The sequence below is a fragment of the Rhea americana genome, unplaced genomic scaffold, assembly GCF_003343005.1.
Source record: "Rhea americana isolate MKP2758 unplaced genomic scaffold, rheAme1 scaffold_234, whole genome shotgun sequence".
Lineage (NCBI taxonomy): Eukaryota > Metazoa > Chordata > Aves > Rheiformes > Rheidae > Rhea > Rhea americana.
Window position 1 is genome coordinate 140,346 of NW_028186351.1, and position 12,829 is coordinate 153,174.

At 45.3% G+C, this 12,829-nt stretch overlaps 1 protein-coding gene across 22 annotated transcripts in view; it reads left to right on the plus strand.

Moving 5' to 3' along the window:
* The window catches only part of EPB41 (erythrocyte membrane protein band 4.1), an 87,424-nt gene that overhangs the window by 43,559 nt on the left and 31,036 nt on the right, over positions 1-12,829 (plus strand). For 19 of the 22 annotated variants that reach the window (XM_085306206.1, XM_085306203.1, XM_085306186.1 and 16 more), the window contains 8 exons: positions 3,142-3,184; positions 5,435-5,510; positions 6,235-6,453; positions 8,701-8,788; positions 9,364-9,516; positions 9,948-10,045; positions 10,388-10,560; positions 11,706-11,822. In XM_085306206.1, coding sequence (XP_085162332.1) covers positions 3,142-3,184; positions 5,435-5,510; positions 6,235-6,453; positions 8,701-8,788; positions 9,364-9,516; positions 9,948-10,045; positions 10,388-10,560; positions 11,706-11,822 — 967 coding nt within the window. The remainder of the gene's footprint in view (positions 1-3,141; positions 3,185-5,434; positions 5,511-6,234; positions 6,454-8,700; positions 8,789-9,363; positions 9,517-9,947; positions 10,046-10,387; positions 10,561-11,705; positions 11,823-12,829) is intronic. The other 3 variants (XM_085306201.1, XM_085306202.1, XM_085306208.1) reach the window with 1 other exon arrangement.

Below are 12,829 nucleotides of genomic sequence, written 5' to 3' on the forward strand. Positions count from 1 at the left end.
TTGTAGAGGCAGTGAAATTGTGAATAAATGACTACGGAGTGTGGATTTAAGTAAGCGAGTTACRTGAACTTGAATCTTCACCCGGAGAAAATTGATTATAGTAGTTTACTGCAAAGTGATGCCATTAARTTSTAAAGATTAAATAGGATGCAAGATAAGGCTTTTCTCACTTGAGAAAAGGAGCAAATTTTTTGTAATGAGACTTAAAGAGCTAGTCAGCTACTTCTAAACTAAGGGAGGAGGACCTGAATTTAGCCACATTGCAAAAAGTCTTCACTGYGCTGTAGTTGGTGGTCATCAAAGGCATGAGGCTGAGCAGTCAGCAGGAGAAAAACTGCTCTACCTTGGGAGTGAGAGATGGAGGAGTCATTATGCACATCTAAGTTATTAATTTAAGGCATAAGCAAATGCACATCATGGTCTCCAAAGAGCCTTGGYTTTACTTTCTCTTCCGTCTCTGACTCTTGACTCCCAATCTGCCCAACTTGTGTAACAAATCCCAGAGTTTGACTTCGGGCTGGGTTTATTTTCCCCTTGGTAGCCTCCTCCTCCAGTACAGCGTAGGTAAATGTTGCCGTTCTTAATAATGACAGATTCAGCTTATTCTCTGGACAAGGTTATTCTCTRGCGTGGGAGTGGAGCAAGACTCAAAATGTTCAGTTGTGGAAGCGCAGGGAGGGAGTTGGCAGCAACCACTGGCACCTGGCGCCCATTCAGCTTCTGCCGTGCCGACTGCAGATCGGCACTCGGTGATGACCTGCGAGGGCTCCTGGCCTGAGATTTGGGGTTTGGATTGAGGTTTTGCCCTGCGAAAGGACATGTGCAGCTTTTCCTACCAAAACTCTTATTGGTATGGTTTTGCTTTGAGGTCTTTGGGTAGACTTAAGCAGTATCCTATCTTTTAATCTGTCAGTTATGTTTCARCTCAGGGCCTGGTGGGTAAATACTCCAGCTCTGTGTAACGAAGCTAGCCCCAAGTATGCTGAAATAAAATCAAGGGCCCACTTAAATGTCCTTTAGACCAGTTACATTGGTCCAGGTCCTGCCTGTTCCCATGTTTCACATACAGCAATCACTTAGAGGCCAGGTTACTTTGGCTAAAAGAAGTATATATCATTAAAAGATTTAATAATTGAAAGTATAGATTTTTAGCACRCCGCTAAATAAATCCATACTATTTGTGGCAGGCAGAGCTCTGTCTTGGGTTTGCTTTYATTATTTCTGCTGGTCTTGCCCAAGCGTGTCCTTCTTGGGTCTGCTGCTCATTTTTGTAGCAGCCTTGCTGGTGTTTGGCCGAGGAGCACACTGATTTTTTGAAAGCAAAAACGTGCACTTCGGTCACCCACCTGATGCAGRCTGGGTGTCTGTACAGCTTTTCGACTGTAGTGAGTGAGAATAGATATTTCTGTCRGATTTGGGTCTCAGAACTGGGAGCCAGGGAAGGAAGAGCTGCTGCGCGAGGGTTTAATTCCAGAGCAAACTGTTGTTGTTTGAAGTTTCTGGTTTGATCTGATGGGGGAAATCTACCTTTTTAATCCTTCTGGTTACGTTTYGTTGAACTTCTAAATCTCAAATGCCATCTCTTTCCTGCTTGAACTTCAAAAACGAACCGACACCGAGTTACTGATTCACTGGGAGGAATGATCTTAATGGGAAATCAAGGGAATGAGCTTCTGCGCTTCGCCCACGATGATGCAGAGCCAGGTTGCGAGATGCACSTGTGCATTCATGCACAGGGAAAGTTTATATCCAGATTTTTCCACCTTTATAGGAAATAAACCTTCCAGAATAYGGGCTTTTTTCACATCTGGGAATAGCAGAGGGTGACAGCGGCTAGAGCAGCTGCTTAGCGCCGAAGGGCTTTGGCATTCGTGCTGGTCTCAAAGGGAGGATTGTTTCCTACCTATTCTTGTCCCAGTGGCGGATAAAAGTATCGTTAATTACTGTACTCGTCATTGTCCGACGGATTAGGCGGCAGGATGGGTACCGGGAAAGCATGACCGCTCCCGGGGCGGCCAGGCGCGCCGAAACCAGCCCGTCCCACTGCCGTAACGAGCGGTCGTGGCGTCAGCACTTGCGTGCTCGAAAWCCATGGCCCTAAAAGGAAAAAAGGTATGGGATAGACACGTCTATTTTTTTTCACGGATTTTGTATCACGAGCTTTATGGGTTAGATGGGCAAGAGTATAGAAGGAGAAGATTTAATGCTAGTACTGCTGTCCCCKGACATGGCGTGTCGAGAGGTGCAGTGACAGTGCTGGCAAAACCAGSGGTGGCTTTTTGTGATGTTTGTGTTGCACCATCGTCCTACGCAACCCCAAATTACTGAGGGGGAAAAAAAAGGATATCTTTCTAAATCTGTAGCTGAGATAATTACTAGAAACTTGAGTCATGCTTAAAAGAGACCAAGTCTGTGTCACACTTGTCTAAAAGAATCCAATGTTCTCCCGCTACTGGGCGTTTTCACTTGTRTTTTGATGATTAGGTCATTAAAAACATAGCTATTAGCAGAAAGTCCTGATGGTCTTGGTTCCAMGCGGTGTAAGCGTGGAGATTGGATGCATAAAATAGATGCAAACATCCTTCTCTTCTATTTTTAGAGGTTTTTGAGAAACACTTTGCGTTGCACAAGAGCCCTCTGAGCTGGGAGCTGCAGCCCTGTCTGAGATCTTGCCTTTTTTTTCTTTTTTTTTTTAATAATAATGAAAATGGGATCTGATAGTACAGAATACGCTGTGTACAGGTCGCTTCCCTTGGAAGCTTTTGCGTTCATGTTAGGAGCCAGCATCAAGTCGTTCATTTAAATCTTTCTCTGTAAAGAGCAGCTGTGTGGTTTAGGGTGATACTTGGTCGTATGTGCTGCTGTGCATCTGAATTAATAGGATCGCCTGGAGGGAGAAAGCCTGGGTGAAAACACACTCCCGTTGTTCATTCTTCCAATACCTTGTTAGATGCAGGATTGGAAATTCACACRTTGAGATTGCAGATTGGAGGAAAAGTTTGAAAAATGCACAGCATTTTYGGTTTCCATGGCTGCATTAGTGTCAAACATAGCCCTCCCGCTGTATTTTTAGCGAATTGCCGTTTTCTGTGGTGTTTCTGCAAYGTCTGTTAAACTGTGAATGCTTTTATCCTCTTCCAGACGTGGCTGGATCCTGCCAAAGAAATAAAAAAGCAAGTTCATGGTAAGTAGATCACATTTATCCTGCTGGTGTCTGTGTGGTTTTTCCTCCCTGCTTCCCTAATACAGCCTTGGCATGCAAACCAGAGGGTCTGAGGATCAGGGAGAGTTCAAGCAAGGGTGTCTGGCAGGGATCAGCGCAAGTTCAAACAGTCTCTGCATCCTTTCTCTCTTGCTCTTTTTTCTTTTCTTTTTTTTTTAACGTGTAATGATGCTCTAGATTTAGGAAAAACAGTGGCATTTCCTCGCAGCAAAACATAATTTGCAGCACATTTCCCTGTATGCAAATCTGTGCTCTCGCTTGTACCATAGAGATAGCACTGAAATAAGAGATCTTCTCCCTATTGTAGCATGGAAAAATAGGTGTCAGTGGGAACCACGTAAATCCTAATGGAGACYGGGAAAACCTGAGGTTGCGTCCTGAAGCAAGGTTTTTTGGACTCTTGTGCTGTTCAGGAGTCCAAGTAGGGCAAGAATGATAAATAAATAGCTCAGGTAGTATCAGGACAAATACTGAYTGCTTTAGGAAATTGTATTTTAAGTTCTGCTAGCGCTGAACTGGCTCATGATGAGGGCAGTGTCGAATATTTTCGAGATGTTTATTTTCCCCGAGGAAAGAGCCTAAGGTCTGACTGCTTCGACAGAAAAACCTGATTTTAGGTACGCTTATGGCAGGGGAGTGCAGAATGAAGTGAATCATTAAGTTACGTATTAGCACTTTGCCCAGGAGGGGGCAAATGCCTTAAGACTGTGGAGCAGAAAAAGCTCCTGCTCTTATCAGCTGCTTGTTGAATCAGCAGCAGGATGTGTGTAAAGGGCATCGCAGGTACCGTTCGCTTGGTAAGTCTAAAGAACAAGCTGCTGAGGAGTTTGGGGCAGTGAGACAGTTAAAATGGTAAATTATTTGAGTTTACTGGAAGAATGCTTGTTGATGTAAAGGCAGTCAGGCTCTGCGTGCTCCCTGCAATGCGTAGGCAAATGCTGTTACTTAAAATACTTTCTTAGAATAACTTGTTTTGAACTGTGCATAGCAAAAACAACCTGGCTTGTGTTTTATCCCAGTTAGGGTGTTGCATAAAAAGTAAATCCACGTATGCCTTCCCTTTCCTCCCTGTTTGAGATTTTGATAAATCTCTTAGCAAGTTAAGTGCAGGAATACCTTGTCTTTCTGAATTAAGTGTATTCAGAACCGCAGTGTTAAAGGGCACAGCAGAAGAGGTAGTAACTTTAAAGTTTCAGCGTCTGACAGATTTGTCAGGGCAGTTTTCTGCAGGCAGAGGTGATGATTCTTTTCAAGGGAGAAGAAGGGGTCACAGTTCGAACGCTTGGATTCAGCAATTCTTGGAGCTTCACTGCCCGCCGTAAAGAGGGAGGAAGGGAGACGTTCCCCTCATTGCTGAACATTTCTGATCTGTCTGATGCCAAACCTGYGTGTGATCTACAGGCACGCTCTCAAATACGAGTTTCCTTGCAAAGCTTTGCTGGCAGGGGCGCTGCCTGATGCGATGAAGGGTTGCTTTTCGTGCATGTTGAACAGTGTGCACAAGTTAGCAGTTCAGCTGTGATATTCATCTAGACCGAGGCAAACCACACTTTCGAACAAATAGCAGCACTTGTAGGTACAATTACRTGAGTCCTCGCTCCAGGTAGCGCCTTTAACAGCGCCCTGCGAGACCTGTGACGCACTGTGTTAAAGCATTTAAGTCTTGACTTGCAAAGCTCTGCCTTTCTTGGTGTTTCTTCCAGGGACCGACTGTGCTGAATTTTAGCTGTGGTCCAACCACACAACCACAGTGTATGGGGCTGTTGAGAGAATTAACACGTTTGTTTCTTACAAGAAATTTGAAAATTAGGTCTTGAGCAAGAAAATGCTAATTCGTTAACCTATAGCAYGCATCTGACTTCTCTTCATGAGTCTTTTTTTCTTCGATCAGTGATAAAATATTGAGTAGTGTGGTGTGCTTGCAAATGAATTTTGTGTGTTCACGAGCTGTGATGTTTCCCAAGCGTATTGGTCTGTCCTGCTTTGTCACCTTGTGCTTATATCTTAATTCCTGTGAAAGGAAAGAAATCACACCTCACACCCTCTGCTTAGGCCAAGCTGCTGTGTCGGGGGCAGTATTCAAATCGATGTTATGATCTGAGAGCTGCATTTTGAGGACCCTGGGTATTCACAGCATTTTATAAAGACTGGCTGCCAGGAAGCTGTTGTACACGTGTGTATTTTTTTGCAAACTTTCCTTTGTCATTACAGGAGGCCCCTGGGATTTTACCTTCAATGTCAAGTTTTATCCACCAGATCCCGCCCAGCTGACAGAGGATATAACGAGGTGAATTACCTATTAATCTGGCTAACAGACAGTAAGCTTGCAGGGCAGAGCAGCCAGCGCTTTCGGGAAACCGCCAGGACTGGTGGCTGAATAGAGTATTTGATTGAATAGAGATTTTTAGTACTCGGGTGGCTCTGCATCCTTCAACGAGGAGATCAAAGGCCTTCAAAACCTTTGTTCTGAAGTCCGTTCTCGCGTTCRTGTTGTGTTTGACTGGACTCTTCTGGTTTGTTAAGAGATGCTTGTTCCAGCTGTACTAACATTTTTTTTTCTTCTTTTTTCCATGCTGAAGAAAGACTCTCTGATGCACTCTGTGTGTTGGTTACTTTTTGGCAGCTCCAGKGGAGCTGTTTGGCTAAATATAAGAACTGTCTGGAGGGATTTTCTTTGCGAGGGAGGTGGCGGGGAGTGTTCCCTGTGCCTCTCTGCACAACGCAGTGTCACTCTCAGTCTTGACGTGTGCGTATTTCTGTAGGAAAGTGCACTTTTATTTTCAAAAAGGGCTCCTCTGATCGTAAGTGTCCTCTGCTCCCTTTCCAGAGCGGAGGTGGCCTTAAATTCTCCCATCCTTCACACTAATGTGTGAATATTGCCCCAGAAGTGAAAATACGAGTTAAAAACCAGCTTGCATCAGTGATGTAAAGAACAGGTTTTGTTTGACCCTCAGGAAGTTTGGTCAGGTTGCCCTTTTTCTGATAAAATGTTTTTTCTCTTTTTCCTGCAGGTATTACTTGTGTCTTCAGCTTAGACAAGACATCATTAAGGGGCGGCTGCCTTGCTCCTTTGCGACTTTGGCTCTGCTGGGGTCTTACACAGTCCAGTCCGAGCTGGGAGACTATGATCCAGATCTACACAGCGCAGATTACATCACTGAATTTAAATTGGCCCCAAACCAGACTAAAGAACTTGAGGAGAAGGTTATGGAGCTTCACAGAACGTACAGGTAAAGTGAAAGAAGCAACTAGAATAATGGAGCTTTTTAGTGTTTTCCCCATCTCTGTTCCATGCTTCTGATTTCTTACTGCACCATTATTTATATTGGCTGTTGGCACCGGGAACATTARCAGTAAGACATGAATTTTCAGCTACAAAAGGAAATCAGCCATTTTAAAAAGCTCTAATATTTGGAAGCTATAACAAAGTCCTCCTAGAACCTGGAAGTCTTTTTTTTCCTGCTCGATGAAGAAACTATTTTTAGAAAGTAGATGTGAAATATTGTAATAATATTTTAACAAWTGCCCTATGTAGGTGCTATTTCTTAAAAATCCAGCCACGGAAGTGGGTTTTATTTCATATGAAAATGCAAGGTTTCCTTGTTTTAACCTTGTCCTTTGTCTTTTTTTTATATTTACTTTTGGATTTATGCAATTTCATATTGTAATCTGGATGGAGCAGATCCAGGGGCTTTGTGTGTGTACTGTAGCCTACAGCATGCTTGGGCTTTTCTGCAACCACAGTTAATAAGTAACACTTTACAACGTGGAAGTATTCCAGATAATGCGCCAAATATAATAAACCTGCCGTTGTGCTGCCCTCCCCCTGTTTCCAAACGTGGCAATGAGTTGGGCAGATGTGTCTTGTTCTCTTAGGGCTGACGGGCTCCTCTGAGTCCCTGCAGTACCAGACTGGAGGGTCGCAATAACAAAATCCTTTCTCYCATCTTATTTGGAGCGGTTTTGTATAGACCCTCTCAAGGGCTTTGATTACAAAAGCTGCGCGGAGCTGTGTGTGCACCAGCCTGGAGGGGTGCCGCGGAGAGCCTGCGCAGCCGGCACGCTCCCGGAGACGTGCTCCGGCTTTCAGGGGAAAAAGCCCGTTAAAAACACTCTGTGATCCCGAAGCCTCGGGAAGGTCTTGAACCGGCAGCCCCTTGACCTGTGAAAAGCTGCTGGCTGTGATACGCTAATAACAAGAGCAGAGCAAAGCTGAGACCTTCTCGCGGGCCCTTGGAAGCTAATAACGTAAGTGCAGTAGGGAAGGGTGGACGTGTGCCCCGGCTGTTACCAAAGCTGCAATTAACACCTCACTCAGCTCCGCAAATCAATACATTAAATTGATTCCTCCCCCCCATTTGCATTGAGAGGGGAGGAAATGAAGGAAAATAAGTACTGGGCCACTGACAAGCTTCATGACTTGAAGTCAAAGGCCGTTAGCTGTGCTAGGAGAGGCGGAGCGCGTAGCTGAATTATTCATGGGCCTTTTGGCTTTATTAGAGAGCTAATTCACGATAAAGGATGTAGGCTTATTTAATGTGCTCGCATGTGCAGGGAGGAGGGAGTAATGTTCCCATTTCATTTCTGGTCCGTATTCCRTGAGCATTAAGCTATCAGCAGATTTTCAACAGAAAACCTCCCTGCTAACCTGTGCTCGTTCTGCCACTGCTTTGTGTGCCAGAGCTAGTGACTGCTCTTAACCTCTTGAGTAGCAGGATCATCCATACAGTGTTGTCTGTCCTGTATCATGTCACTAAATAATCTTGCTTATATTTGCACCTGAAATAWATGCAAGTCATCAGGAAGAAAGACACCAAACCAGTAATAAAACAAAATATATAGAACCAAATCATTTCCCGGGAGAGCTGTTAGATGCATCTTGAACAACAGAAACTTAATAACAAGGGCACTTCAATAACGTTGATAATAGCCTCCATTATCGGGATGGTGCCGTTAACCAAAGTTCAGTTGCATTGCTGCTCCCGCAGACACGGCACCATCTGTTCCCAGAAAATGTCTCATTCATCTCGGCTGCCCCGCGAGGAGCCTCTGCTAAGTGATTTCAGCTGTCCTTGCTCTTCGCTTGGAGAACAATAGCGGAGTTTGGAAAGGTCTCAAGGCAGCGAGTGCACGGAGGAGGRTAGTACCTGTCACCCTTTGCCTTCAGCTGGATTGGTCTTTTTTCCATAGAATGGAGTTTTATACCCTCTACAGCACTTACTCGCCAGATAACTTGCCTTCTTGTCTGGTATCTGTACTGCTCTGTAGAAAAAAAGGTGCATCTGTTTTACGAGGACGTCTCACAGTACAAATGTGTGCATGCAAAGTAATTTAATAATTGGTCATCTAGGCACAGATATGTTAGTATTCAAAGCAAAAGAAGATCTAATAAGTAAATGGTTTTGTGAAGCCCCATATGTCCCTTCTATAAAAATAACAGCTACGGAGATCATCAGGCCCCTGTTCTCTTTTGCCAGATCGATGACTCCAGCCCAGGCAGACCTGGAATTTCTTGAGAATGCAAAAAAGCTGTCTATGTATGGAGTTGACCTTCACCAAGCCAAGGTGAGAATCAGTGATGTGCACTTATCTTCTACATTTTGTAATTTGATTGTTTTTTCCTTGTAGGAGCAAGCTTTCTTATTGCAGGAGGTCCCTGTTGAAAGATTCAGCCAGTGAACTGGCTGTGAGCACTGAAGAAAGGCTGTATAAGCACTGTTGCAAGCACAGCAAGAGAAGTGATTCTTCCTGATATGCTTATTATTTATGTATTGTAGGATGCTTTACAAGCCTACTGATGTAAACAGGTCCTTACTCGGAAGCACTTAGAGAAAGGTTGTGAGCCTGCAAAGTCAGCCAGTCGCACAACTCAGAAATGCAGGATAGACTAGACAGCATTTTGAGCAGCCAGCACTGCAGAGGAGACCAGCAGAGGCAGGAGAKTGTAAGGAGAGAAGTGAAGGAAAAGTAAGTCTGGCCCTGGCTGCATAAGGTGCTAAAAACTGTTTGAGGTCTGGGAGGTGGAGAGATAAATTCAAGAGAGCCTCAGGGAAAGACAGAGTAATTTGGAGGACACACGTCGACTTGGAACATGTAACCCTGACGCTGGTCTCTGCTCAAATCTTCATTTGCTTTCTTAGGACTTGGAAGGAGTGGATATCACTCTGGGAGTCTGTTCCAGTGGCCTTCTTGTTTACAAAGATAAGCTGAGAATCAACCGCTTCCCTTGGCCCAAAGTCCTGAAGATTTCCTACAAACGCAGCAGCTTCTTTATTAAGATTCGGCCAGGGGAGGTATGTTCCCGCTTGTTTGTGATCATGTCTTGTGTTTTGTTTAATTACCTTCTGATTATCACCAACTTATATGCTTCATTAAGTGTGGGAAAGGAGCAAGCTTTCTTCTGAATGGGTGTTTTACAGCCTGTTGTATTTCTGATGTTGCTTTGGTAGTAAATTCAGTTCTTAAAGTAGAGCCCATTGACCTTGCTGAAGCTGTAAAATAGATGCTGGCAATTTAAACAACGTATCATCTAGCACCACCTCCTGGCACAGCACGGTATTCCTGCAATCCGGTCGGAAAGCRGAGTTAAGTTCATAGATGAAATTGGGAGAAAGATTCCCTTTTTGGGGGGAAAATCTGTACTTTTCCTGGCCCTGGGCTGGGGACTGGGCTCTTCTGCCACCATCATTCTTTGCTATGTGTGAAAAATGTATGTTTTTTGCAGCAAGAACAATATGAAAGTACAATTGGGTTCAAGCTACCAAGTTACCGGGCAGCGAAGAAGCTGTGGAAAGTGTGTGTTGAACATCACACGTTTTTCAGGTGGGTTTTTAAACTCTGGTCTTGCCTTTGGTCGGTGTTGAATAACTAACGCTTTAGGTTTGCTGCTGAACACAGACAGTTCTTTAGTGTYCTTTAGGGCTTAACAAAAACTGGAGTGAAATGATCGCAGAAAAATTAAGTGTTTATATTGCAATAAACTTCTAGGCAGCTTGCGTGTGAGGCCTTCTGTCTTATATTAGATGTGGCACTTGTTGCTAGTGCATTTTATCTTCTTAATCATCAGTGCCTGCAGAGACTTCTTTAATTTATGTTTTAATTTCTCCTCGTATATTACTTCCCGCGCCTGGAGGTACGATTTTAACGTGTCGCTGTGGCTCTCAGGCTGACTTCCACCGAGGCGATCCCGAAGAGCAGGTTCCTGGCGCTGGGCTCCAAGTTCCGCTACAGCGGGCGGACGCAGGCGCAGACGAGGCAGGCGAGCGCCCTGATCGACAGGCCGGCTCCGCAGTTCGAGCGCACGGCGAGCAAGCGCGCCTCCAGGAGCCTCGACGGAGGTTGGTGCCTGGCGCTTCGCGGCTGTCGGGACGTTTCCGCCGCCCGGTGCAGTGAGACGCTGTTCAATAGCTSTCGCTGTGTCTAGCTGTTGCTTTGGTTAGAGGCGAAAGCTCTTTTAGTGAGCTTTGAATTTTGCCTACGCTGAAAACSTTTAAATGCTCCATTATTGTAAGTCAGTATTTACTTTTCTTAAAAAAAAAAAAAGAGGAGTAAAAAGCCCACATAATTTGTCACTTAATTCAAGACTTAAATATAAAATAAAAATAGTAATTTACCAAGGACTGACCATCCAAAAATATTTATGGCTGGAAGTRTTGCAGGCCAATTGCAAGGTTTTGGTCGTAAAGCTATTTCCTCACTGAATCTCAGCACGATTTTCTTTTAGCAAAGCAGGAATTAAACCATTTTAGGATTTTTTTTTTATTTGTTTAAAGTAGCTTCTGAAATAATAATATTATTTTCCTCGAGGGAGAGGTTTTTTACCACTAATATTTGAAGCTTTTCCCRGGGCTGTTTAAGCGATGATAATGTCAAAGCTTGTGACGTGTCAGTGGGGTGGGCCAGATATTTTTTTTTAATGGGGCTGGATAGGAGCCAGCAGGCGGGGAGGGGAGGGGAGGTGTGACGGGGGAACGCATGCCTTTGCTCCCCTTGGTCTGAATCCAGGGGTGCCCATAAAATCAGGATCCGGGGCGCAGGGGAGCTTCCTGTTTCCCTTGGAGCACCCAGCAGAGCAAGAGCAGCGTCGCCCCGAGGTCACGCTAGGAGAGAGGAGGGCTGCCCGAGCTCCTAGCACGAGTTTACAAGGCTCGGCGATGCTCGGAGCCGGGAGGGAGGACGGCTTGGTTCGACCTCCGTCCCGCAGCCGTGGTGCGGAGAGTGGGAGCAAAACGCCYGCTTGCCCGGGCTGGGTGCGCGGGCCAGCGCTGCTCCTCGCGCCTTGGCCATGCCTCGGWGACCAGCGGTCTCGCTAGGGGCGAAGCCTCGCCGCGGAGGAAGGCGAAGCCCCGCTGGAGTCTTGTCCCTGAGTGTCAGAGCTCGCGGAGAGCAGCCTGGGAACCTAACGCTCCTCTCTGAGCTGAAGTCTGCAGCCTTTTTCCGTCTGCCGGGTGGGCGGTTGTTAACATGTGCGCAATTTCCTCAGCTAAACGTGCGACTCAAAAAGTTGAGTTCAGAGCCGTAGAGGAAGAGAAGCAGGAGGAGGTGGTGGTGGTTGAGGTTCCCGAAWCAAAACCTGTGGATCAGTCCCAAGAGAAGCCAGGTATAGCTGTGGTGGCTACAAATCTCTGCAGCGCATTGCCTATCCTTTCCCCACTGAGACGCCTTTACATGCTTGTTCTTGACAACCCTGAAAAGTTTCACCAAATCTGGCGGCTTTCTGTTTTTTGCTTCTTTGCGAGGAGAGTCTCGTGCTCGGAGGACAGACAGAGCCCTGGCTCTGGGAGCATGGAGATTTGCCAAATTTCTGCACTGCACCTCGCTAGACAGTAATTCTGCTGCGGAGGCGGGGGGAAGATTGGGATGTACTGGCACTTCAGATCTGTCTCTGTATTGAATTTGGGTGTCTTTTTAAATGTGGCTTAGAAAGCTTAAAAGTTCTTTTTCTGTGATCTTGAAATTTCTTTTAAAGCTTCTGTAAGGCGTCATCTCAGGAATTGCTTGCATTTCTTTAAGCCTTTTGTGGGTTTTATTATAGTTAGAGAAATGGCTTCCCAGTGTGCAAGAAATGCTTCCCAGTGTGCTATATGGAGCCTGTTAAGACAGGTACTATTTCGTAAATAATAAAGTCCTCTTAATAGAAGAGTGTAGGTACAACACTGTATTTGAATACTAGTAAACATATCACAGCAGTCGTATTGTCAAATACTTGGTTTCTCCATCGCTTAAGCAGCAAATGCCTGTGGAGCGTCAGGGCTGGAGAGGATTCATGTGCAAATACGCTGTGCACTGCTCCACTTTCCTTCTTCCAGCCTGCTGTGATTGCAGAGCTCTTTTGACGCTGCTGTTTTTCTGGTCTGAAATCYGGATCACGCTTTCATGAAGTGGAGCATAACGTGGCAAATCCCCCAAACCACTGTCTTGCCTTGAATTCTTCCYAACCAGCAGAGCCTGTTGTGGCTCTGAGAGTGAGAGCCTGTAAAAACARAAGGTGGAGAAGTAGCATCTAAGACATTGGGATAGTTCGCTGCACACTCTTAATTTTTACATTGGAAGCTTGGTCACTTGCTGGTTTTTAGARATAGGCTCCTCTACTGGGGAGCGTTTTTC